This window comes from Anabrus simplex, chromosome 1 (assembly GCF_040414725.1).
Source record: "Anabrus simplex isolate iqAnaSimp1 chromosome 1, ASM4041472v1, whole genome shotgun sequence".
NCBI lineage: Eukaryota > Metazoa > Arthropoda > Insecta > Orthoptera > Tettigoniidae > Anabrus > Anabrus simplex.
Genome location: NC_090265.1, coordinates 625478852 through 625502944, shown reverse-complemented (window position 1 = coordinate 625502944; position 24093 = coordinate 625478852). Strand labels below are relative to the sequence as shown.

At 36.9% G+C, this 24093-nt stretch overlaps 1 protein-coding gene across 2 annotated transcripts in view; it reads right to left on the bottom strand.

Annotated features, from left to right (window-relative positions):
- Positions 1 to 257: 257 nt before the first annotated feature.
- Positions 258 to 24093, bottom strand: part of LOC136871180 (X-linked retinitis pigmentosa GTPase regulator) — a 151595-nt gene continuing 127759 nt past the window's right edge. For both annotated transcript variants that reach the window (XM_067144963.2, XM_067144964.2), the window contains exons 15-16: positions 17469 to 17503; positions 258 to 4284 (exon numbers count right to left, since the gene is read on the bottom strand). In XM_067144963.2, coding sequence (XP_067001064.1) covers positions 17480 to 17503 — 24 coding nt within the window. In that variant the 3' untranslated portion in view covers positions 258 to 4284; positions 17469 to 17479. The remainder of the gene's footprint in view (positions 4285 to 17468; positions 17504 to 24093) is intronic.

Sequence of the window (24093 nt, the reverse complement as noted above, 5' to 3'; positions counted from 1 at the left end):
AACATTTCTTTGAAAGTGCAGCACTGTGCACCAGCCAGTACTACCAACAAGAGAAGAATGAAGAACTGAAACTGCCTCTTACACCAAGGAAAATTAAATAATTTTTTGGTATTGCATACAATTTGAACAACCCATGAGGTATTTTTCATAAATTTTCTTCAAAATTCCTACCAGGCCTATCTCTGCCAGGTTTGAACCTGCGATTGTGGCTTATTTCCACTAAAATAACTTGTAGTTTCTTGTTCTATTGCACTTACTCTACTAATTGTGTTACACCATCACTTCTACAATCCAGTCACTTGCATTCATTTATGAAGTTATCATCCCTGAGATGCAGACTACAATATACATAGAGATAATACGCTATTGCACTCCGAAGTTCAACTCTGAGAGCTTCTCTAAATAAAACTCTTTCATACATGTGCCTCTTTTTAAATTTCTTTTGACAGATTCTCCAAAATATATTTCAGTTCCATACTTTTCATACAGGTTTGAAACCAAGAAAATCTTCCAAGTCTTATACATTCCTTTTTCCACTAAAATCAGATCAAGACAAATTCCTAGTAACCAACAAAACAGGGTATCAATCTCTCATACAATGAGGTGAAGTATATAGCATCTGCAATCAGAGAAGTTGAAAAGCATTTCATCTGCTGGAAAGGTGATGACATCAGTTTTTACGCCTTGAAAGGAATTCTCCTGATTTACTACTGTGAGAATGGGAAAACTATTACTGGCAAATATTATGTACCACTCCTATGTAAAATGAAGGCAACAGTAATGAAAAACTACTTGAAATGCCACCCCCCACTGGTGCTTTCAAACAATACTACAGCAAAAATTGGCTGAACTTGAGTCAGAAATTCTTTTGCATCCATCATATTCACCTGATCTCAAATTACCACTTTTTTTTTAACCTTAAAAGTTCTCTGGATGGACAAACAGTTTGGTCAAACAAAGAGGGAATACAGGGCATCAACTAGTAGTTTTTGGGATTCAAATAAACCCCACTTCCAGAAAGGAATTGGGAACCTCGAGAAACATAGGGAGAAGTGAATTGAACTTCAAGGGGGAATATGTCAAAAAATTACTTTGTAAAACAAAAATTGTCTCAACAGTCATACTGAGTACTCTTCAAACTACCCTCCTATCTTCTGCTCTAATTTATGCAATTCTATCACAATCTTGCCTTAGTAATTTGTTGTTATATTTTCAAGACTACTTCCTGCTATATATTTAAAAGTAATTAAAAATATATTTTGAGTCAATATCTTTGAGTCAGTCCACATAAGCCTTTCACCACAATAATATGTAATTTGTAACAATGAAAAGAACTATGTTCGCTAGTTGCTTTACGTCGCACCGACACAGATAGGTCTTATGGCGACAATGGGACAAGGAAGGGCTAGGAGTGGGAAGGAAGCGGCTGTGGCCTTAATGAAGGTACAACCCCAGCATTTGCCTGGTGTGAAAATGGGAAACCACGAAAAACCATTTTCAGGGCTGCCGACAGTGGGGTTCGAACCTACTATCTCCCGAATACTGGATACTGGCCACACTTAAGCGACTGCAGCTATCGAGCTCGATGAAGAACTATTTTAATTACAATATAATTTATCTTGGATTTACAGAATCAGGGACACTGAGAAAGAAGAATTATATTCTTAGCTACTGTAAGTGGAAACTTAAGAGAGTATCCATTCTAAATCTGTTCACATTCATAATTTTTGTTAAAATCTATGCACTACAGCAAAACATATGTTTATATTCTCAATGTAAGAATATAAATGAAATACAGAACTTAAGTATCTGATGAAAATATAATTTCATATAGTCACAGGTGCATACAAAAATGTTACAAAAAATATGTTTGAAAAATAAAAGAACTAATAGAGCTTAATGAATTCAATGTCTACAGAATATAGTAAGAACAAGGCAATAGCTGAAATTCTACTTAGAATAGAAAAATAACTGCTGTTGCTTCAAAATGAAGCATACTCAAGGCACAACAGGAAAGGCAATAACTAATCTATAAATAAAGTCTTTCTCAATAAATAAAATATTCTACAAAATTACAGTATATCACAAAGTTACATTTTTCTATAAATTGATAACTTTTTACTAATAATTCATCAATGTCAAAATTTCTAAAAATTTAAATGAGTTGCCAAACATGGCATATATTAGGAATATCCACATAGAATATCATATAAATAAACACAAAATAATACTTTTTATCCAACACACTGAGGTATTCTCTTCATTGTTAACAAAAATGTCAACAAGATATTAAATCTGACTATTGAAAGGTCATACTTACTAATTACAGAAATATAATAAAAAAAATTAGAACATGATACTGAACAGTAAAATACTGTACAATGATACTCAATATAAATATTGCACTGAAGACTAGAAAGTTACACTGTGTTCCAAATTTCAAAAATGGTTAGTTTAATAAATTATCACTAGGATGAAACTGTATTAACATTTCAACAGACATTATATTCACACAACTTTTCAAGGATGGAATTGACATACAATTTTTCATTTACTTATAAAACTATAAATTAGGTATATGCAAACACACACTCTAATATATTATTTGAATATTTCTTGCTGTCTATGAAAGAAAAGCTTTCAGGAATCTTGATTATATAATTTTGAAAGAAAACATGTACTTTCTTACATGCAATCTATTAAAATGCATCTGCATTTTTGGGTTCAAATATATATTTCAATATAAAATGTGCGCTATTTAACCACACAGTGATAATTTGATGATAAATACAGAAAATTAATGGCGTATTTGCCTCCCCTGAAAACTGGCCCTATGTAACAATATTCACTTTTAATTTTTCAAAAGAAGCTCATTACTGATAGCAATTATCACTCATTTATAAAAACTGATAATCAGAAGACATTCTCATATAATAAAAATATTTTAAAATGCAGCTCCAAAAATCATCAATACAAGAAGCAAATGAAAAGGACGACATATTTTTATAATCTGCCATCAGAAGTATCAAAAAATGGTCCCATGTCACACTATCAATATGGAAAGAAGTACAGATGACAAAGGAAACATAGGAACAGACAAGAGTGAAACAGATGCTTTTACTATGAGGCATATTCTAAAAATGTCTCTCCTTACCATTCAACTATTTAAAAAACACAGGAAAAGAATGTTGTACCAAATCAATGTTCCAAAAACATTGGCAGAATGGTCATGCCAATTACGTTCTATTAGATCATCATACTTTGCTATGCCTTTCTTTTCAGTTATAAGCCTGAGATAAATGTAACAGCAGTAAAATTATTTTATTGAGTTGATATAACAATCTGCAATCCAATTTACTTCTTGCGACAACAAAATACAGGAGGAAAACAAACACAAAGAGAGCAGGAGAGGAAAGGAGATGTCATTTTATAGCACCTGCTTACATGTGTGCATTATATTTTTCATCTACATTAAGATTTCTAGAATCTCATTTTACAACAGAGCCCTTTGCAAACAATACTGGTACTTTAATATCTAAAGGTTGTATAATTCATAGGATGCTCATATCATACTACATATTACCCTAATAAAAAGCAATAAATTACACTTTTGTAATTCCCATAAGCAATGAACAGATCTTCTTCCTCTCCTACTTCTTTTGCTACTCTAGCTGATATTTTTCATATCACAATTATGCTCTTTCAATATGACATGACAAATTAAGACTTTGTACTCAGCAGTGGACACAGACAAGTGTGGTACTAATATGTCTATTGAACTGTTATCAGATTCTGTATGGACACATTCTCCTGTCATCTGCCTCTCCTTTTTCCTTTCCTGATTTGCTTCTTGAATATTTTGTCTTCTTTCAGCATACTGCACTCAATCAGATAAGACTATTTTCTGTTGTAACTGAATAACACATAGTTTCAACCAAAATAAACTTAGAGAGGGAACTAGAAAACTCTTTCTCCATAAAACGTAAGAGGAAATGTTGGAGAGGCAAATCACATAGATATTGTAAAATCTTGAAATTATATATCCCCCTGAGCATTGAGGAATCTAACAACTCTACAAACTTTTCTTACTGGCTATTCACCAACAACTGAAGCTTTCCAAAGTGATACGACCAAGGTCTTCTGCAAATACAGTATATCATTCTTCAGACCATCTTGATGTAACATTGTATTTCCAATAGCTGCTATCATTGCACAGTGACAATTTAGAAATTTTCAGCCACCATTCTGTGCTATGAGATCTCTTCTAGGTTGCAAGAACCAATCCTGTATGCAGAACAACAAATTATCATCAGGAACTATTTCTCAACAAATGCTAATTAGTATACAGTCAAATTACACTAGTATGACCACGAGCTAATATCCATGAGTAACAGCTGTGTACAGCAAGGACAGCAGCTAGACGGGATGATAACTACAGTGCTGGTGCTGGTAAGTTGTCACAGGTATCTGTCTTGAGGTATGTTACCTGCAGTGCATCCCACAGCTGCTGGAGGTTGCATGATAGACAAACCACAGAGAGAACACAATGATCAAGGTGGCCCCACAGATTTTCAATTGGGTTCAAGTCTAGAGAATTAGGAGCCCAGAGAAGTACCATAATTCTCTGAAACCAAGACAACCTCCAGTTTTTCCTTTAAAATAATTTAAATCAGGCTTAAAAAGTGCTTTGTAAAATCATATGAATACCTTTCTTGTACAGTATATGCATTTTTAGACTATCTTTGTCTTCACGCCAATGCCGAACATCGGCTTTAGTTATGCTGTATTCTTTTGCAGCTGAAAATTACTCTTCATTTCCACAGGTTTAATAACCATTAAATTATAATTGGCATCATAATATTGAAGAGAACCAATTGAAAAAAAGCCGGCAATACCTGTTCCCCATGTTTCTACAATACGACGATCCATCAGGAAAAAATCCCTACTATCTGTAAAACTGTTACTTTTACTCGGTATCAGGTACAAATGGCTGCCGCTAGATGCACGTCTCGCTTGCCCAGCCTACTTCAGAGGCTATCAATGTATAATAAAGACAAAGATGTTAAAGGTCAACGAACGAGGTTATTGATATTGCACTGTCGAATGGCCATTTCACCCTTGTGTTTTTCGCGCACATACCTCACAATTTCATCTTCGACTTCTTTAAAGTGTCCTTGTTGCGGGCCACTGAATGCATTTTTTGTACAGTATGCATTTTTTAAGCAATCTCTGTCTTCACACTAACACCAAATACTGGCTTTAGTTAAGCCTATGCCATATTTTCTTGTGGCTGCAGAACTATTCTTCATTTCCACGTATTTAATAACCATTAGCTTAAAGTTGGCATCATAATATTGACAAGAACCCGTTGAAAATTTGCTGGCAATACCTATTCCATGTATTTTTACAATTTGATGATCCATCATGAAAATATTCCTGCTGTCTATAAAACTTAACTTTACCAAGCATCAGGTACAGTAGACGTGTTATAATTTGAGTAGCTGTGGCCTTTCTAAGAATTTGAAGGCTCGCATGTTTTGATGCCATTCTGCGGATTTGGGAAATGTTTTTGTAGAGGCTAATAGAATGTCATTCTATCTTCACTATTTCCCAAGCTCCAGTGACGTTACACAGACGCACTCTACAACTGGTTGTCGCAGCTAGTGATGTTAATCAAGATGCATACGTTGACTGTCAACGAGTTTTATGTGTGCACATGCGGTGATAAGAAGCAGCGTGGTTACCATGGTAGCTAACACTGGGGTTTCCCATTTTCACACCAGGCAAATGCTGGGGCTGTACCTTAATTAAGGCCATGGCCGCTTCCTTCCCAGTCCTAGCCCTTTCCTGTCCCATCGTCGCCATAAGACACATCTGTGTCAGTGCGACGTAAAGCCAATAGCAAAAAAAAAATAGCTAACAGTGGTGATCATTAACGTAAGGTTGTGAACGCAAGATGACCCTTGATTTTTCACGTGAGATTCTGAGGGGAAAAAAAAAAAAATTGTCTTGGATTCGGAAAAATACGGTACTTGGAAGTCTTGGTCATGCTCTTCCAACTACTGTTAGATACTTCTAGCTCTGTGACCTATCTCATTGTCTTGCTGGAAGAAATGACGTGCCCCAGGGAAGACTATCAGCATGTATGGGTGTACATGATCTGCAAGGATAAATTCATACCCAAATCCATTAAGAATGCCTTCCACAAAGATGAGTAATCCTGAAGAATGCCACAGCTTGTGTTCTATCAGCAATGGTTGCTGGGTGTTTGTTCTCCACCATTTCTTGCCCAAGACACCAATATCCATCCATTCAATAGAGCAGAAAGAAAGGAACTCATCAAAGAAGGCAACCCAAGGAGAAAAGGTCCAATTGTAACACTGCTGTGAAAACTGAAGCCTTTTCTGCCAATGCAACATCATTAGCATGGGTCCAGTGACCATCTGTTAGCTTTCGATCCCCAAGTGCAGCATGGTTTAAGTGAATAGTCATTTTAGACACATTTATTATTATTATTATTATTATTATTATTATTATTATTAATCATATAGTCGTATCAGCACATTAATTTTAATTCAAAACTGATTTTCAGACTCTAAGGTCCATCATCAGTGTTAAAATTTAAAAAATTTAATTTCACATGAGTGTGTCATCAAAATGGGTTAAAATAAGTTTTAAATTTTTTTTAAATGGAGCCCTGTTGAGATCAACTGTAAAATAAGAAACAGAAAAAAACAAGTGTAAAAGTATGCAAATAATACATACAGTATATACTTACAGTAACGCCAACCCTAGGTGGAGGGATGTATTCACTATTGTGTGTTTCCGTGGTGATTGGTAGAGTAAATGTGTGTATTAAGATTATCACAAACTGTGCTGCTTCAGAAATACAGCCACTTTTGACGTGAATGCTGTTATCATCCCTTTTTTGCTACCTGATAAATCGCCCCCTTTTACCTGTGGCAGCAACAAGTGATAAGTTTGCAAATAGCCTCTTGTACACCCTATGTACCCACCACGCCAGCTCAGAACATGTGAAGTATAGTACTTCATGGGCTATTCACTACTAATGTCGAATGTACAAGGTGATCATAATAATGAGACTAGACTGTGTATACAGAGTGTAACAATAAGGTATGGCTGAATTTTCATGAAACATTCCTCACATGTAGAAGAAAAATGAAATGTCATATGGCTTTAGAGTGTCCGCGGACAAGTTCGGCTCGCCAAATGCAGGTCTTTCAATTTGACGCCGTAGACGACCTGCCCATCATAATGAGGATGAAACGATGATGGAGATGGCACATACACCCAGCCCTCATGCCAGGAAAATTAACCAATAATGGTTAAAATTCCCAAACCTGCCAGGAATCGAACCCGGGTCCCCTGTGACCAACGGCCGGCATGCTAACCACTTAGCCATGGAGCCGGACATGTAGAAGTAGAAAATATATCATTATCTACAACTGTACATAGTACATTATTCATGGGAAACAACACAGGATCAGAAGACACCAGCATACAACATGAAACTCTTTCTTACCCGAAATGTTCAAAATGGCCTCTATTAGCGTTGATACATGTATTAACCCACCATCAGATCATCTGGGATTCAATGTGACGGCGGGCTGATGCATGTATCAATGCTAACGGATGGTGTGCTTTCAGGAACAAAACATGTCATTCTGTTATTAAATTTTTTCTGTTTTGCGTATTTTCTACCTTTATTAATCTTAAATTAATTTTGACAGACTGGAAAACCTGAAAGATGTTTATATTAACTAAGTTGAAACAGAAAAGAAAATGGCTTCAACTTTAATGAACTGAGATTGATGATGAAATAATAATAATAATAATAATAATAATAATAATAATAATAATAATAATAATAATAATAATAATAATAATAATAATAATGGTTCATGTTTGTGGGTTACTGTAGTCACGTCCTAGTTCATGAACCATGGGCAACGGCTGAGTGGCCTAGTAAGTGGTCCTGAGAGGAGGGATACCAGTTGCTATGGAATGGGAGTGGGCATCTCGGACATATTCTGAGTCCTGGCCCTCCTTGTGCTCAGGCGGCTAGGATTATACAATCCACCGGTGGTCCATAACCCGTTAGAGGAGAGATCCTCACTTGGACTATGTGCAAGTAGGGTAGCATCCTGCTTCATGAATCTACCGAGCTCAGAACATTTTAAGCAAGCCTCGGACCTATGGGAGTAACGGAGTCCCACTCCCATTTGACAGGCGAGGGACTCCTTGGAAACAACTTGGCGAACGAAATGGAATTCGATGGGGAGCTATCAATATTAATAGGACTTATGGAAGAAAGAAAGTAGAACTGGCTGAGTCAGCAAAGAGGATGCATCTGGATGTGCTAGAAGTAAGTGATATTCGGGTAAGGGGAGATTATGAGGAAGAGATAGGAGATTATAAAGTGTACTTGACGGGTGTTAGAAAGGGAAGGGCAGAGTCTGGGGTAGGGCTCTTTATCAGGAATACCATTGCATGCAACATAGTTTCTGTTAGGCACGTAAATGAGCAAATGATGTGGGTAGATTTGTCAGTTGGAGGAATTAGGATAAGAATTGTGTCCGTGTATTCACCATGTGAGGGTGCACATGAGGATGAAGTTGACAAGTTTTATGAAGCATTGAGTGACATCGTGATCAGGGTCAACAGCAAGGATAGAATAGTGCTAATGGGTGATTTCAATGCGAGAGTTGGGAATAGAACTGAAGGATACGAAAGGGTGATTGGTAAATGTGGGGAAAATATGGAAGCTAATGGGAATGGGAAGCGTTTGCTGGACTTCTGTGCTAGTATGGGTTTAGCTGTTACGAATACATTCTTCAAGCATAAAGCTATTCACCGCTACACATGGGAGGCTAGGGGTACCAGATCCATAATAGACTATATCTTAACAGACTTTGAATTCAGGAAATCTGTTAGGAATGTACGAGTTTTCCGGGGATTTTTCGATGATACAGACCACTATCTGATCTGTAGTGAACTAAGTATCTCTAGGCCTAGGGTAGAGAAAGTGAAATCTGTCTGCAAACGAATAAGGGTAGAAAATCTCCAGGACGAGGAAATTAGACAGAAGTACATGGATATGATTAGTGAGAAGTTTCGAACAGTAGACAGTAAGCAGGTTCAGGATATAGAAAGTGAATGGGTGGCATACAGGGATGCTGTATTAGAAACAGCAAGGGAATGCCTAGGAAAAAACTGTGTGTAAAGATGGGAAAAGGCGAACATCTTGGTGGAATGATGAAGTGAGAGCAGCTTGTAAACGTAAAAAGAAGGCTTATCAGAAATGGCTCCAAACAAGGGCCGAGGCAGACAGGGAGTTGTATGTAGATGAAAGAAACAGAGTGAAACAAATAATTGTTGAATCCAAAAAGAAGTCATGGGAAGATTTTGGTAACAACCTGGAAAGGCGAGGTCAAGCAGCAGGGAAACCTTTCTGGACAGTAATAAAGAATCTTAGGAAGGGAGGTAAAAAGGAAATGAACAGTGTTTTGAGTAATTCAGGTGGACTCATAATAGATCCCACGGAATCACTGGAGAGGTGCAGGGAATATTTTGAACATCTTCTCAATGTAAAAGGAAATCATCCTGGTGGTGTTGTGAACAGCCAAGCTCATGGGGAGGAGGAAAATGATGTTGGTGAAATTATGCTTGAGGAAGTGGAAAGGATGGTAAATAAACTCCATTGTCATAAGGCAGCAGGAATAGATGAAATTAGACCTGAAATGGTGAAGTATAGTGGGAAGGCAGGGATGAAATGGCTTCATAGAGTAGTAAAATTAGCGTGGAGTGTTGGTAAGGTACCTTCAGATTGGACAAAAGCAGTAATTGCACCTATCTATAAGCAAGGGAACAGGAAGGATTGCCACAACTATCGAGGTATCTCGTTGATTAGTATACCAGGCAAAGTATTCACTGGCATCTTGGAAGGGAGGGTGCGATCAGTCGTTGAGAGGAAGCTGGATGAAAACCAATGTGGTTTCAGACCACAGAGAGGCTGTCAGGATCAGATTTTCAGTATGCGCCAGGTAATTGAAAAATACTACGAGAGGAATAGGCAGTTGTGTTTATGTTTCGTAGATCTAGAGAAAGCATATGACAGGGTACCGAGGGAAAAGATGTTCGCCATACTGGGATACTATGGAATTAAAGGCAGATTATTAAAAGCAATCAAAGGCATTTATGTTGACAATTGGGCTTCAATGAGAATTGATGGTAGAATGAGTTCTTGGTTCAGGGTCCTTACAGGGGTTAGACAAGGCTGTAATCTTTCACCTTTGCTGTTCGTAGTGTACATGGATCATCTGCTGAAAGGTATAAAATTGGCAGGGAGGGATTCAGTTAGATGGAAATGTAGTAAGCAGTCTGGCCTATGCTGACGACTTGGTCTTAATGGCAGATTGTGCCGAAAGCCTACAGTCTAATATCTTGGAACTGGAAAATAGGTGCAATGAGTATGGTATGAAAATTAGCCTCTCAAAGACTAAATTGTTGTCAGTAGGTAAGAAATTCAACAGAATTGAATGTCAGATTGGTGATACAAAGCTAGAACAGGTCGATAATTTCAAGTATTTAGGTTGTGTGTTCTCCCAGGATGGTAACATAGTGAGATTTAAGCAAGGTGTCGTAAAGCTAATGCAGTGAGCTCGCAGCTGCGATCAACAGTATTCTGTAAGAAGGAAGTGAGCTCCCAGACGAAACTATCTTTACATCGGTCTGTTTTCAGACCAACTTTGCTTTACGGGAGCGAAAGGTGGGTGGACTCAAGATATCTTATTCATAAGTTAGAAGTAACAGACATGAAAGTAGCAAGAATGATTGCTGGTACAAACAGGTGGGAACAATGGCAGGAGGGTACTCGGAATGAGGAGATAAAGGCTAATCTAGGAATGAACTCGATGGATGAAGCTGTACGCATAAACCGGCTTCGGTGGTGGGGTCATGTGAGGCGAATGGAGGAGGATAGGTTACCTAGGAGAATAATGGACTCTGCTATGGAGGGTAAGAGAAGTAGAGGTAGACCAAGACGACGATGGTTAGACTCGGTTTCTAATGATTTAAAGATAAGAGGTATAGAACTAAATGAGGCCACAACACTAGTTGCAAATCGAGGATTGTGGCGACGTTTAGTAAATTCACAGAGGCTTGCAGACTGAACGCTGAAAGGCATAACAGTCTATAATGATAATGTATGTATGTATAATAATAATATTGTAGGTTTTTGCCCCATTCAATAAAGCATTGACCCACTCCAGTCTGGGCTGGCATTTTTAAAGATTAAAAAAAATATATATATCTCTGTACCTACAGAAGGTGCATAATTCTTTTTTCTATGTGCTTGTCTGAGCATCTAGTTTTTAAAAATGTTGTTTGTTTCATGTCAGCTATCAACTGCGATTTAAAAATTGTTTATTATATCATGTTTTGCAAGTGAAAAAAGTCTGATGGATTACTAAGTATACTTACCCTACTCTGAGCATTACAATTACAAAACAATGCTAATGAAAATTGTATAAAATAATAATTGTTTAAGAATAATAATAATAACAACAACAACAAAATAGGAGCTCTTATGAAATTACATATATATATATATGGGATGATAGTGACCGATGACCTTAGATGTTAGGCCCCTTTAAACAACAAGCATCATCATCATCATCATCATCATCATCATCATAGTGGCTCAGAAGGTGATGTTAGCAAAGATGCTCAAGAGTGAAGATGACATTGAAGGTATGTAATTATAATTTTATGCACAAATGGAAATATTATTGACATCCGAATTTGAATTCGATACATCTTGCAATTCATTATGATTGGAACTCGTTATACAGCCTACCACATGTTCACACATGTTTCATATTTGCATGTATACATAAGAATATCTACATACTAGTAAAGTTTTCTGTTTTTTTTTTTTTTCCTTCTAGATATGAGGGATTACGATTACATAAAGATTGAAAATATAACTTTCATCAAGTACCTGTTTGCCACGAGAAGGCATATTTAGAGCACATTCAGTGTCATCTACTAATGCACACTCATCGATAATATCATAAATTCTCTGACTTAGACAGATAATATTGCCATCTGTTGAAATACTCTCGTAACTAATACATGAAGAAAGACGATGTAACCACCAGAATACATGCATAGCTCGTTCTTGAATTTTAGTGAATTGTTGAACCTTACTATGGGCTATGCTTGCAGTGTGGCGTTAATGTAATTTTACACAAGGAAGAGTTAACTACTTATATGGTTTTTGGAGATGCTGAAGTGCCAGTATTTTGTAGAGCAGGAGTTTTAATACATGCTGGTAAATGTATTTCAGGACCTTCAAATTCCAATCTAATAGGACAGCAATGTGTGAAGACGTGAAGTTTGTCCTTGTTCACTTGTGCTTTTATGTTTAAATAATATGGCAGCTGCCATTTGAAATCTTAGTTAAACTTAAAATAGTCAAATCACGGTATAATGAAATGCTGGAATCCATGAAATTATTTTCGCTGTACTGAAATTTCGTTCAACTAAACATACCATTCTAGACATGAAATTACACAAGTACACAAGCATAAACAACAATAAATTATTCTAGATATGAAATTATACAAGAAGAAGTATACTTTATACTTAGGTCTACCTCATCAGAAATCTTGAATATTGATTGTATTGTAACTCCTGTTTCATTTGGAGAAAAAATCTCTGGCTCTAATTCTCTTTCATTGTGGACTAAAGGCATCAGATTCAACATTCTCCTCTATTTTACTTCGGTTCTTACTGAATGTTGAAAGTGTAAATGCACTGATGGAATATTTTTTTGCAACATTAGATTTCTTGTGATCTTTGTCTTCTTCTGATAAAATTCTTAATTTCTCCTTTAAAGAGAACTGTTTACATTTTTTCTTTCTCTGATGGGTTAGGTGACGTACTTGACCTAACGATACAAATTGTACTGTATGTACAGAACATACTCTCTGCACACTGAAATTAGCAATGAAGGGAATACAATTCAGATGTTCATGGTATACGAGCACTTCAATCCTTGTTAACTGTACATGTCAACAACCCAGTTTTACATTATACGATTGGTTATTGTATTGTTGTCCTTGAATATGTAACGACAAAACAATTTTGCTAATAATGCGAGATGAGAAATATCCCCGTCAGTAATAAAAGATTGACAGTATCGGAAATAAAAGGATATTTTGAAACTGGTGTAACTGCTGAGACTTTCGATCCTTAAGCAAGGCGAAGGATATTTCCACCTTCCTTTTAAGAATGCTGTAATGATGCTTTCAGACAATGGTTCTGTTTCACTATACACAGCAAGTGGAGATATGTGTACAAAATAAATTCATTCAACTGGTCATATGTTGATGAAGGGTCATTTATTTCTTTAAGTTCTAATGAAATCATAATACTGGCATTCGCTCAAATGAAGTTAATATACATCATGCCTCATCGAACCAAAGACATGGATTACAAATTTTTTTGTTCAACTGAAAAGTTCAACTGGTATTTGTTGTTTTAATTTTTCACTGAATCATGCAGAAAACACTTCAATTTATTTTTTAAAATTATTGTTATTATTATTATTATTATTATTATTATTATTATTATTATTATTATTATTATTATTATTTCTTACCCTTCTCAAACTAAGTTTGGGTTGGGTTGTGGATCAATGACTTCCATCACTTCTGTTCAAACATCTCTTGCACATCTCTCACTCTTCTTCCCAGATATGCCTTAACTTGCTCCAACCATATTCTTCTGGGTCTCCCCCTGGGTCTTGTGCCTTTTACTTTTAAATACTTACCTTGGTGCTCTCTTTTCCTCCATTCTCTCTCTGCAAGTATCCAAAACATCTCACAACATGAATGTTCTACTATTTCCCAGAGACTGTTTACTCTGAGCATCTCTCTTATTATTCTTGTTTTTCCCAGCATATTTCATAGGAACTTCATTTTGCTTGCCTGTATTTTGCTTTCCTGGACCTGGATGGACACCCTTGTTTCTGGCCCACATATCAGGATAGTACAAAGTAGCTTTTGTAAAGGGTTTCTTTGCATTCCAACGGCATATCATTTTTCCATAACAGTGTTCAGAACCCCCTCGCTAATTGCACTCTGTTAGTGATCTTGTGGCTTATCTTCCCATCAGGTACAGACTTTCTTCTTAAGGGAGCTCAAGTCCAGAGTGTGGTGACCCTGCCTACACAAGTTCCAGAGCACACTGTAGCATCTGAATTCCAGTTAAGGGTTACAAGTGAAGAACTTAAAGGCATCTGTGGTGGAGAAGGTGGGCTTTGGTCTGGCACAGATGTCTGTACTCCAGCAGAGTGGTTACACAGGTGTCTATTCCATGTGAGGAGTGGCCTTGATATCTACTGGCAGTAACAGTAGACCCCAATCAGAGTATGATTCTCACCAGGATAACTTGATTAGAGAATTGAAAAAAAAAAATACAAAGGAAAGTAGCATGATTTGTTCTAGGTGATTTCAGACAAATGAGTAGTGTTACAAAAATGGTTCAAACTTCCGGCTGGGAAGAAATCGGAATAAGGAGATGAACTGCTTGACTAAGTGGAATGTTCCAAAACTATTGGTGGAGAGAGAGCTTGGAATGACATTAGTAGACAAAGAAGTTTGCGTAGAGTCTTTAAATACCATAATAAGAAGATAAAGTTAAAATTCAAGAGAAGAAGTTGGGGAAAATACTCATTTATAGGAAGAGGAGGATAATTTACCAAGGGAGATGTTTGATAAATTTACAACTTATTTGATATAATTTAAGAAAAGGATAGGCAAACAAACGATAGGGAATCTGCCATGTGGGTGGCAGCCCTAAATGCAAATCAGTGGTGAATGACTGATTTATTGACATTGATTGATTGATTGATTGACTGATTGATTGATTGATTGATTGATTGATTGATTGATTGATTGATATACCTATTAGAGTAGTAACTTCATCAGTATTACTTTTTTTTTTGCTAGTTGCTTTACGTCGCACAGACACAGATAGGTCTTATGGCGACGATGGGACAGGGAAGGGCTAGGAGTGGGAAGGAAGCGGCCGTGGCCTTAATTAAGGTACAGCCCCAGCATTTGCCTGGTGTGAAAATGGGAAACCACGGAAAACCATTTCAGGGCTGCCGACAGTGGGGTTCGAACCTACTATCTCCCGAATACCGGATACTGGCCGCACTTAAGTGACTGCAGCCATCGAGCTCGGTCATCAGTATTACTAGCCTAAAATGAAGTCTAAATGTGCATAAAGATAAAACACTCCTTTCAATACCCAAATTAATAATTCCATAACTGTAGGTTTGAAATAATATCTTGATATTTTTGAATGGCTAACACATAAAATTTACTGCCAAGTAACAGTTTTGACAAACAATGGCATTTAGGTTTACTTATGCCTTCAACCTCTAACTGGCAGATCTGGGTAATACACAAGTGTCTTAAATTGTTGTTTGTTCTGAAAAAACATTTTGTGCACTACAAGTAACATTGTAATTTTTCACGACTGTTAAATCCGGGTTATCAAGCCACAGAACCTACAGTTTATATGTGAAATCCAAATCACAGGGATAAGACTTCTCATTTCAATTATCCTATTTGTGCTGGCTGGAATTTGAGGCCACCTTGATGAGAAGCCACTGACTACATCACTCAGCTATCAAGTCCCAAACATACATCTAAAAAGCATTCCACAAAACAGAACTTAATCCATAAGGCAGTTTGAGGAGGTATCTGACACCCAGCAACACAATGCTCATGTGAATGAAAAAAAAAGTTGAGATCAGGAAAATGAGCAGTCAATTTGGAGAAGTGATATCATTGCTTTCTCGGTAGTTGTCTATCAATGCAGTCTGGTGTGCATCTGTAAGCAGGAAACATGTACCCTGGGGTACTGTTCAAAGATGACTTCTGGGCACACTTGGCCTGTGTACACAGAACTACAACCAAACACAAGGAGGAATGTTTGTGAGCCCAACATGATCTAATCCAATAAAATATTCTGCTACCTACATAAGGGTTCCCTTCAATGACCTCTCTCTTTATTACCACATGCACAATTATTATGAAGAATGAACTAGGACTCATCTGTAAAATGTTCACTGTCTACTCCCACTTTGGTCTGGTAGATATTCTCTGCACCACATTGATCAGGAAGTTTTGCTGGCAGTGGTCAATATGATGCATCTCACAAGCATTTACAAACAATAAATCTCTGGCTACTCTCAATTCTCTAGTGAGGTTGTTTGCTATAGGCTACTACAACACGGAGAATCAAATGTACTTTTATCTGCCCTTGAAAAACCTCTGCCAGGTTTGAACCCACAATCTTCAGATCTGGAGACCAATACTCTACCACCTCACATAGTATAGTCAATACAGGTTCCATGAGCTATTGTGGTATACTGAACAGCAGTTTAATGTCAAGAATACACACATCAAATGGTTGTTTCTATTCTGGCTATGATGTGTTACCCACTATCTGCCTTTGCGATTTTGCAGTTCGTGGAGACTCTTCTTCAACTGACAACATGAGAACATAACATGGTGGTGGTTGTGGTGATTATTCCTTTAAGGGGAAGTACAACTGGACAACCATCCTCCCTTAACACTAATCAGAGAGAAAAGTTTCAATTCTTTGAAAAATGAAGGTATCAGCAAAAAAAATTTTAAAAAAATGAAAAGGCTACAAAGGGCATGGAAATGAAAGAATCCCTAAGGCTTTGCAAATCTAATACAATTGGGTTCAGAAAAGAACAAAAGTTGACCAAGGGAGGTCTGATAGGAAAGATAAGATGAACGTAAGGAGCCTAACATAAGTACTGTAAGTGGAAACAATGAGAGACTCAGTTAAGGGGACTGTGGTTGCGAACCCATGCTCCCAAGTAGAAAGCCCCTGGTCTCTCTTACAACAGGCAGAGGATACTGCAGATGTATTTTACCACCATCACCGAAAGGGGGGTGAACATAATATGATACTGTTTTAATCCTGGTACAAACAGCATAGACGGCCATTGCATAACATTTCACTATTGTCCTTAAATTTCACACCTTTGTAGACATATGATATTCTCTCTTCTTTGACAATGCAGCAAACAAATTAAAACAGTCTATGTTCCAAGTAAGCTTGTAGTTAACTGTGACTGCTGATATTTTGATCATAGCCAAAGGGCTTCCAGGTTTTTGTGAATTTCAAACCACAATGATGTCAATTTTTGTTTCAAAAATCCTACTTGTATAGGCTGGGATTTTGAAATGTTGCCATCTTTGTGAGAAGCCAGTGACAAGACCGCTTGGTTATCATGCCTTTTACACTTCTTTTCTACAAACATCTTATTAGAAGAAATTCATTACATACTCTGCTCATATACCAGTGATTATCTTTAAAAAAATTTAACTTACCTACTCTATCCTTAAAGAACTGTGCAAGCTCTAGACTGAAAAGAAAAAGGCAATATTATTTTAAGAAATCCTCAAAATTAAAGGAAAAATACAGTTTTTGGAAATGACACATGTGCATGAACATTCTCTCTCTTACTCTCTCAGCAGTACAACATAGTGCAACATATTACACACTCACCATGCATGAATGACTAGACAAAATATATATACACACACCTACAAAGAAAAGCCATGAACAGTTGTACGCAAGAAGGCGGGAAACTTGGTGAAAAAGTTGAATACTGGAGCTTATAGTTCAGAGATGTGCAGGCCTGTACCTAACAAAACTATTGATAATGAATATCCTAAAGTAAACAGCGTAGGCTCAGCAAAGCCATTTCTAGGCAAGAAAGACAAAAACAGGACATGTGGAGGAAAAGTAACATTTTTAACGAGTCAACAATAGAATCCCTTGTCTGAGCTATGTCTGCTATGATAACTTTCCAACAAAATTGCTCAAATTATCAATGTCCCACTCCAGTTGCCCAGGTGTGGTTAACAAGCCTCCTCCACTCCTTTCTGTCCTTCCAATTTTCCTGCTCCATTACTTCCACCACATCCAATCCAGCTTCTCTAATGTCCTTCCAAATCTGGTCCATCTACCTTCTCGGTCTTCCAACTGGTCTCTTTCCCTTAACTTCTCTTTCCAGTTCCCTTCTTGCTACCCATTCTTTTTACATGCCCGAACCATCTCAGTCTTGCTTTCTGTATCTTCTGTACTAACAGTTCTATATTTAGCACTCCTCTGATTGTAATATTTTGAATTCTATCTCTTCTTGTCTTTTAAACCAATGTTCTCAAAAAATTCATTTCTACTACTTGGAACTTACTATCTTGTCTCGTATTAGTTACCAGCATTTCTAGTCCATATGTAACAAATGGTATGAAATAGTTTCTTCTTCTTTTTCTTTTATGACCACATAGGATCACTTTAGTCAGTCCATCGTTCAGGTCTCTTTAAAGGGATTGTTCGGGCTTTGCGGTCCTCCCAGTACTTCTTTAGATGCTCCGATCTTCGTGCCCTTTCCTCAGTTGAAAATATGCGTGTTGTTGGTTTGTTTCATGTAAGGGGGAGGTTTGTATTCTTGAGTTTTGTATTCAATTTTATCTTATTTGTGGTGTCTTCTGCTGTAAGGCCTATTTCCTTCAGATCCTCTCTTATTCTCTGATCCATTTACATCCTGTTGTGATATTTTTTGAGACAATATTGTGTTGTACTAGTTGTTTCAGAAGTCTCGAATCCTGCATTCTCATGATATGTCCAAAGAATCCCAGTCTCCTCTTACGCATAGTATCTGTAATGGGATCTAGCTCTTTGTACACGACTTTGCTAGGTATTATCCGCCACTGTCCATCTTTCTGGTATTTTTTGTTGATGCAGGTTCTTCCAATCCTCCTTTCAATTTTCTGAAGTCTGTCAGTCTTTGATTGTTTATTCAGCTGAAAAAATGTTTCTGCTGCATATGTAGCTTCCGATTTTATAACTGTGTTGTAGTGTTTTATTTTTGCATTTATTGACAGATTTTTGTAGATATCCCATGTTAATTCTTGTGCTTTAGCTAATCTATCTGTTTTTGTTTGGATTGAGATTTTTTCATTTAGGTTATGTGTTATTACTTCTCCAAGATATTTAAATTGAGTTACCATATTATTTTGATTTTATTACCATTTATGGTAACTTCTTTTAGTTGTGTTGGTTTTTGGGGCATAATTTCTGTTTTTTCAAATGATATTTTGAGGCCAATTTTATTTGCAATGTTTTGAAGTTCTCATATCTGGGTTTTTGCTTCTTTTATGTCAACTGCTAGTAATGCTAAATCGTCAGCGAAACCCAGGCAATTTGTTTGGATTTTTCGGCCAATCTTTATTTTTGAGTGATATTTCCTAAACCATTCCCTCATTACCATTTCTAGAGCACAATTAAATAATAGTGGTGAGAGCTCATCTCCCTGCCGTAGTCCAGTTTTAATTTCAAATGTCTCTGATGTTTCAACCCTAAACTTCACTTTTGATTTGGTGTTAGTGAGAGTCAATTTTATCATGTTTATTAATTTGGGGTGTAGTTTAAGGTGTCTTAAAATTTTAAACAGAGATTCTCTATGGATGCAATCATAAGCTTTTTTGAAATCTATAAATGTCATCACCATATCTCTATTTCTTCTCCTGTTATAGTCCATTATCAACTTAAGACTCATGATCTGATCAGGACAGCTCCTCCAGGGTCTGAAACCTCCTTGATATTCTCCTACTTCTTTCTCAAGTTGTAAACTTATCCTATTAAGGATGATTATTGAAAATATTTTGTATGTTATGTCTAGGAGCGAGATTCTCCTGTAGTTATTAGGGTCGGTTTTGTCTCCTTTTTCGTGTACTGGGTGAATGAGGGCTGTTGTCCAGTGTTCTGGTAGTTCTTCTTAAATCCAGATAGAGGCAAGTTGTTGATGGAGGGAAACTTTTGCTGATCTTCCTGCATATTTCCAGATTTCCGCAAAGGTCTGATCTTCTTCTGGCGCTTTGTAGTTTTTAATTTTTTTTTTTTTTTTTGCAAGTTGCTTTACGTCGCACCGACACAGATAGGTCTTATGGCGACGATGGGTCAGGAAATGGCTAGGACTGGGAAGGAAGCGGCCGTGGCCTTAATTAAGGTACAGCCCCAGTATTTGCCTGGTATGAAAATGGGAAACCACGGAAAACCATTTTCAGGGCTGCCGACAGTGGGGTTCGAACCTACTATCTCCCGAATACTGGATACTGACTGCACTTAAGCGACTGCAGCTATCGAGCTCGGTTTTAAATTTATTCAGTGCTTGGTAGACTTCCTTTATTGTGGGGGGTTTGATGTTCTCTGGTGGTGTTTTTTGTCACCGGTTGGTGGGACGGAGAACTGAAACTACTGTGTGTTTGGAAATGTAAATTTTAATTTTTTTTATTTGTCTGAAGGATTTAATTTTTTTGCAACTCTGAACTCTACTGGAATTTTGTGTAACTGAAATATGTTTGTAAAATTTTTTTTAAATTATGGAAACATCAAGAAACATTGAACTGTATGAACATTTCAACATGCAAAAGTGTTTTGAAGTGATTTTTTTAAATGTAGTTTTTATGTAATCTGATGTAAAATTTGTAAGGTGATTTATTTTGGAGCATCCTGTACCTGTACCACACGTGCGGTTTCCTATGATGAAATTTTGGTGTTGTAATCGTAATGTTCCAGAACTTGTGCAATTGCTAACGATGTTAAAATTACCATATATGGTAACGAGATTTTCTATTGGCAAAAGGTCCAGGAATCTAGGGTAAGTTTGATCTTATTGGTTGATTGTAATCGGGCCATTTCCGGTCTTCTGGCCGGCTTCGAAAAATGATGCGTGAGCTCGGCGTCTTTTCCATCCGACCGCCCAAGCGAGCGTTTGCGCTCGAGGGCTGCTGCCCTCGGGAACTCCTGCCTTTCCGAAGTAAGTGTTATTTCAGTGTTTTTGCAATGTTATTCTCAATGCTTTCTGGTTTTCGTTTCATTTAGTTTAATTCCTTTGGTGATTCATTATTTCTTTGCTTAATGTCATTTCAAAAGTTTAATTTGATGAGTCCGAGTTTACCCTAGGTTCCAATTGCCGTACTTTCAATTCTTTCATCCATTAAACACTTTCGCTTTAAACTACCTTTAATGTAGCATCACCTTCATTGTTAAATCAAGTTTTATGTTAAGTTACTTAAGTATGTCTTGTTTCCGTGTCGTGGAACTGTATTTTGTAAAACTTTCTTGTCATTTTTAATATAGTTGAGCTAGAGGGTGTTTCTTATAAGTCTTTTCTCCCCCATAACGTCATACGTTTCCATGGACCTCAGTAGGGCTTCCCAGCACGTTCCACTTCCTGTCTTAGTTGTCATTTTTAGACCTGTAAGTGTTCCCTGTATTTGGTTTATATGAATTTTTCGCCACTGCGTCATATTTGTACCTCCTTATTCCGATTAATTATTATTATTATTATTATTTATGGTAACCGTAATTGTCCCGAACTGCGGTAACATTTGTTATTATTTTTATTTATGTACGCGCTCCAAGTCGCGCGGTTACATTTGATATCAGAGCGTGTGTTATGGAAAGGAGCGAAGGCTTACAATGATCATCCTCGGCTAACTTTTCTAAAATTAATTTTAAATTTTTTATGTTTGAATATAGGTTGTATGTGTTCCGTGTGTGTTCTTAATTCCCGCTTTTGTTTTCGTGATTCTTGCGCGAGTTCATCTCGCCACGTGTTTTCGTTCCGCGATGTGCAGTCTTGTGTTACGGTACTGTGTTTCTCTTGTAATTAACGGTTGGAGGAAATAGTGCGTCACTATTTGTAACAAGTTTTTGGTTTCGTTAGTTTCAATAAATTTTTCTGTGTGGCAAGATTTCACTTGACCACGTGTTTTTTTAGTAAAGTGATATCTTCACATTTCGTGTGCTGTGTTCGCTTTCCGAAAGTCTTCTTTGATAAATTTCAATATGTTTGATTATGTCAAGTTTTTTTTTTTTTTCCGATTCGTGTGTTTTCATCGTAACACCCGTGGGATTACTTGTGGCTTTAGGCTATGTCATTAAATTATGCTAAGTGCTGTACTTAAGTTATCTCCCAAACAGCTGAGTTGCGTATTGTGTTGAAAACAGATGATTGCTTGACTAACTTCCGAGATTATGAGCGCTCAATTCAATCTTATAAAAGTTTCTCGTGTCGTAATCATCATCTTTTTCTTCTTCCAAATACGTAAATTGTGGTGTGAATTGTCAGAGTGATCATTGTGTTCTGATTGAATTTTAGCACGGAGTTTCCTTAAGTTTTTCTGTAATTTCTCTTTTGGTAAATTTTCGGCAACAATTTTAAGGTTATGTTGTGAATTTTTGTCTATTTCTTCGAGTGTTTTCCTGTTTGTAAATCTCGTGTTTCGGCAAATTATTTTCAAAATTTTGTTTCTTGTCGCCTGGTATGTTATATTTGGCAGTATTCCACGTGTGTGATCTTTAAAGGTAATTTTTACGTCATGTTGTAGCTCTGTATGTACTTAAATTTCCGGTCATGTGTTGTTTTTGGTCTTTTGCTGGATCTGGGTTCGTTTCCAAGTAGGTATGGGACTATTTTGGTGACTGTTTCCCAACTAGCTGCTAAATTACGAAAGTTTCCTAGTTTGTCTTGTGCTTTTCCATTGTGTAAGTGTCGGTTTCCTTGTCACGTATATTTATTTACCCGTGTATTCCTATATTTGCTAGGGAGGGTTCTATGAGGACTTGGATAGGCTCATAGGGTGACACGTGTTCACCATATTTTTAGACCAGGTAATGCTGAGGCTCATTTTGGGCAAATTTGACAGGTTACGGATCTGCACTTGTGCTCGTGACATGTTGGAAATCTAGTGTATCTGGTATGAGATTCCTCGTAATCTTTTTTTTGGTATTAGGTGCCTAGATGGAAAATGATGTCCCTTGTTATTGTAGAATGAATACTAGGAAGATTTTCTGCAAATGTTCATTTTGGTGTCCTTACGCTGAGCTATAAATTAGTTAATTCTTAGTAGGTCTGCAGGTTGTCGAGATTTTATTTCTGTTATTTTAAATTTGTCACTAGCAAAATTTTGAAGGTATCGTGATTTAGCTAAGCCTTTTAGTTAATTTTCTGCTTGTTTTGTCTTGTTCGAGTTTATCGATAGTAAGAATGTCTTGCATTACGGGTTCGTGTCTTCCAAATTTATGTACTCAGTTTGTAGAAGTATGGGATTCTGTAAACTGAGTACGGTTCTAAATTTCTAGCTGTGCTGTATCTGTCCTACGATTGTTGTATATAATTGTGCTTTTGGTAGGTATATGTGTGTGTGTACTGAGAGTTAGGGTTAAGGTGCTGAGAGGCAGTTCCTCTTCTAGGAGTACAATATTGGCCCTAAGAGTCTCATTGTCGTGTGATTAAGTTCAAGGGTACTTGAGGTCATGTTCTGATGTTCTGTCCTTTTATTTTGTGGGTACTTCTTGATGTGTCATCGCACGGGTGTTTGTGTGTGTGTGTGTGTATATATGTATGTGTACTGTGTTTGTATGTCATGTGATGAGAGTCAGTATTGAGGTCGTCCGTGCCTTTTACCATTCGTTGGTTATGCTGATTCAGGGATCGTCGCACTTGTTTTGGTGGTTTGATGTCTGTGTGTATGTCGAAGGACAGATAAGCTTGGTAGTCTTGTGTGTCGTGCGGTTATCTGGTAATCTCTGGTATGAAGGTTGTACTTGTACCTTTTTTATTTCTTATATCAGTGAGTTGGATGTCTGCATGTGCACTCTTGCATCGACTTTGTTTTTCATTTGAGTTCCTGTTGTTAAAGTAATATGATTTTCATTTGATATTCCTGGCTTTTTTGCGCCTTCATTTGACTGGTGTGACACGTAATACGTAATGTGAGTTTATCTATGTAAAAATTTCATGAGTACATGACATGGTAAATAAATAGTGACTTACTATCCTCAATTCATTGAAGGTGGTTGCAAGCTAACGTAATTAATTATTTTTCGGTTTTGAGTTCCCTTGTAACATTCTAAATCTTCCGTTTATTTGTTTTGTTCTGT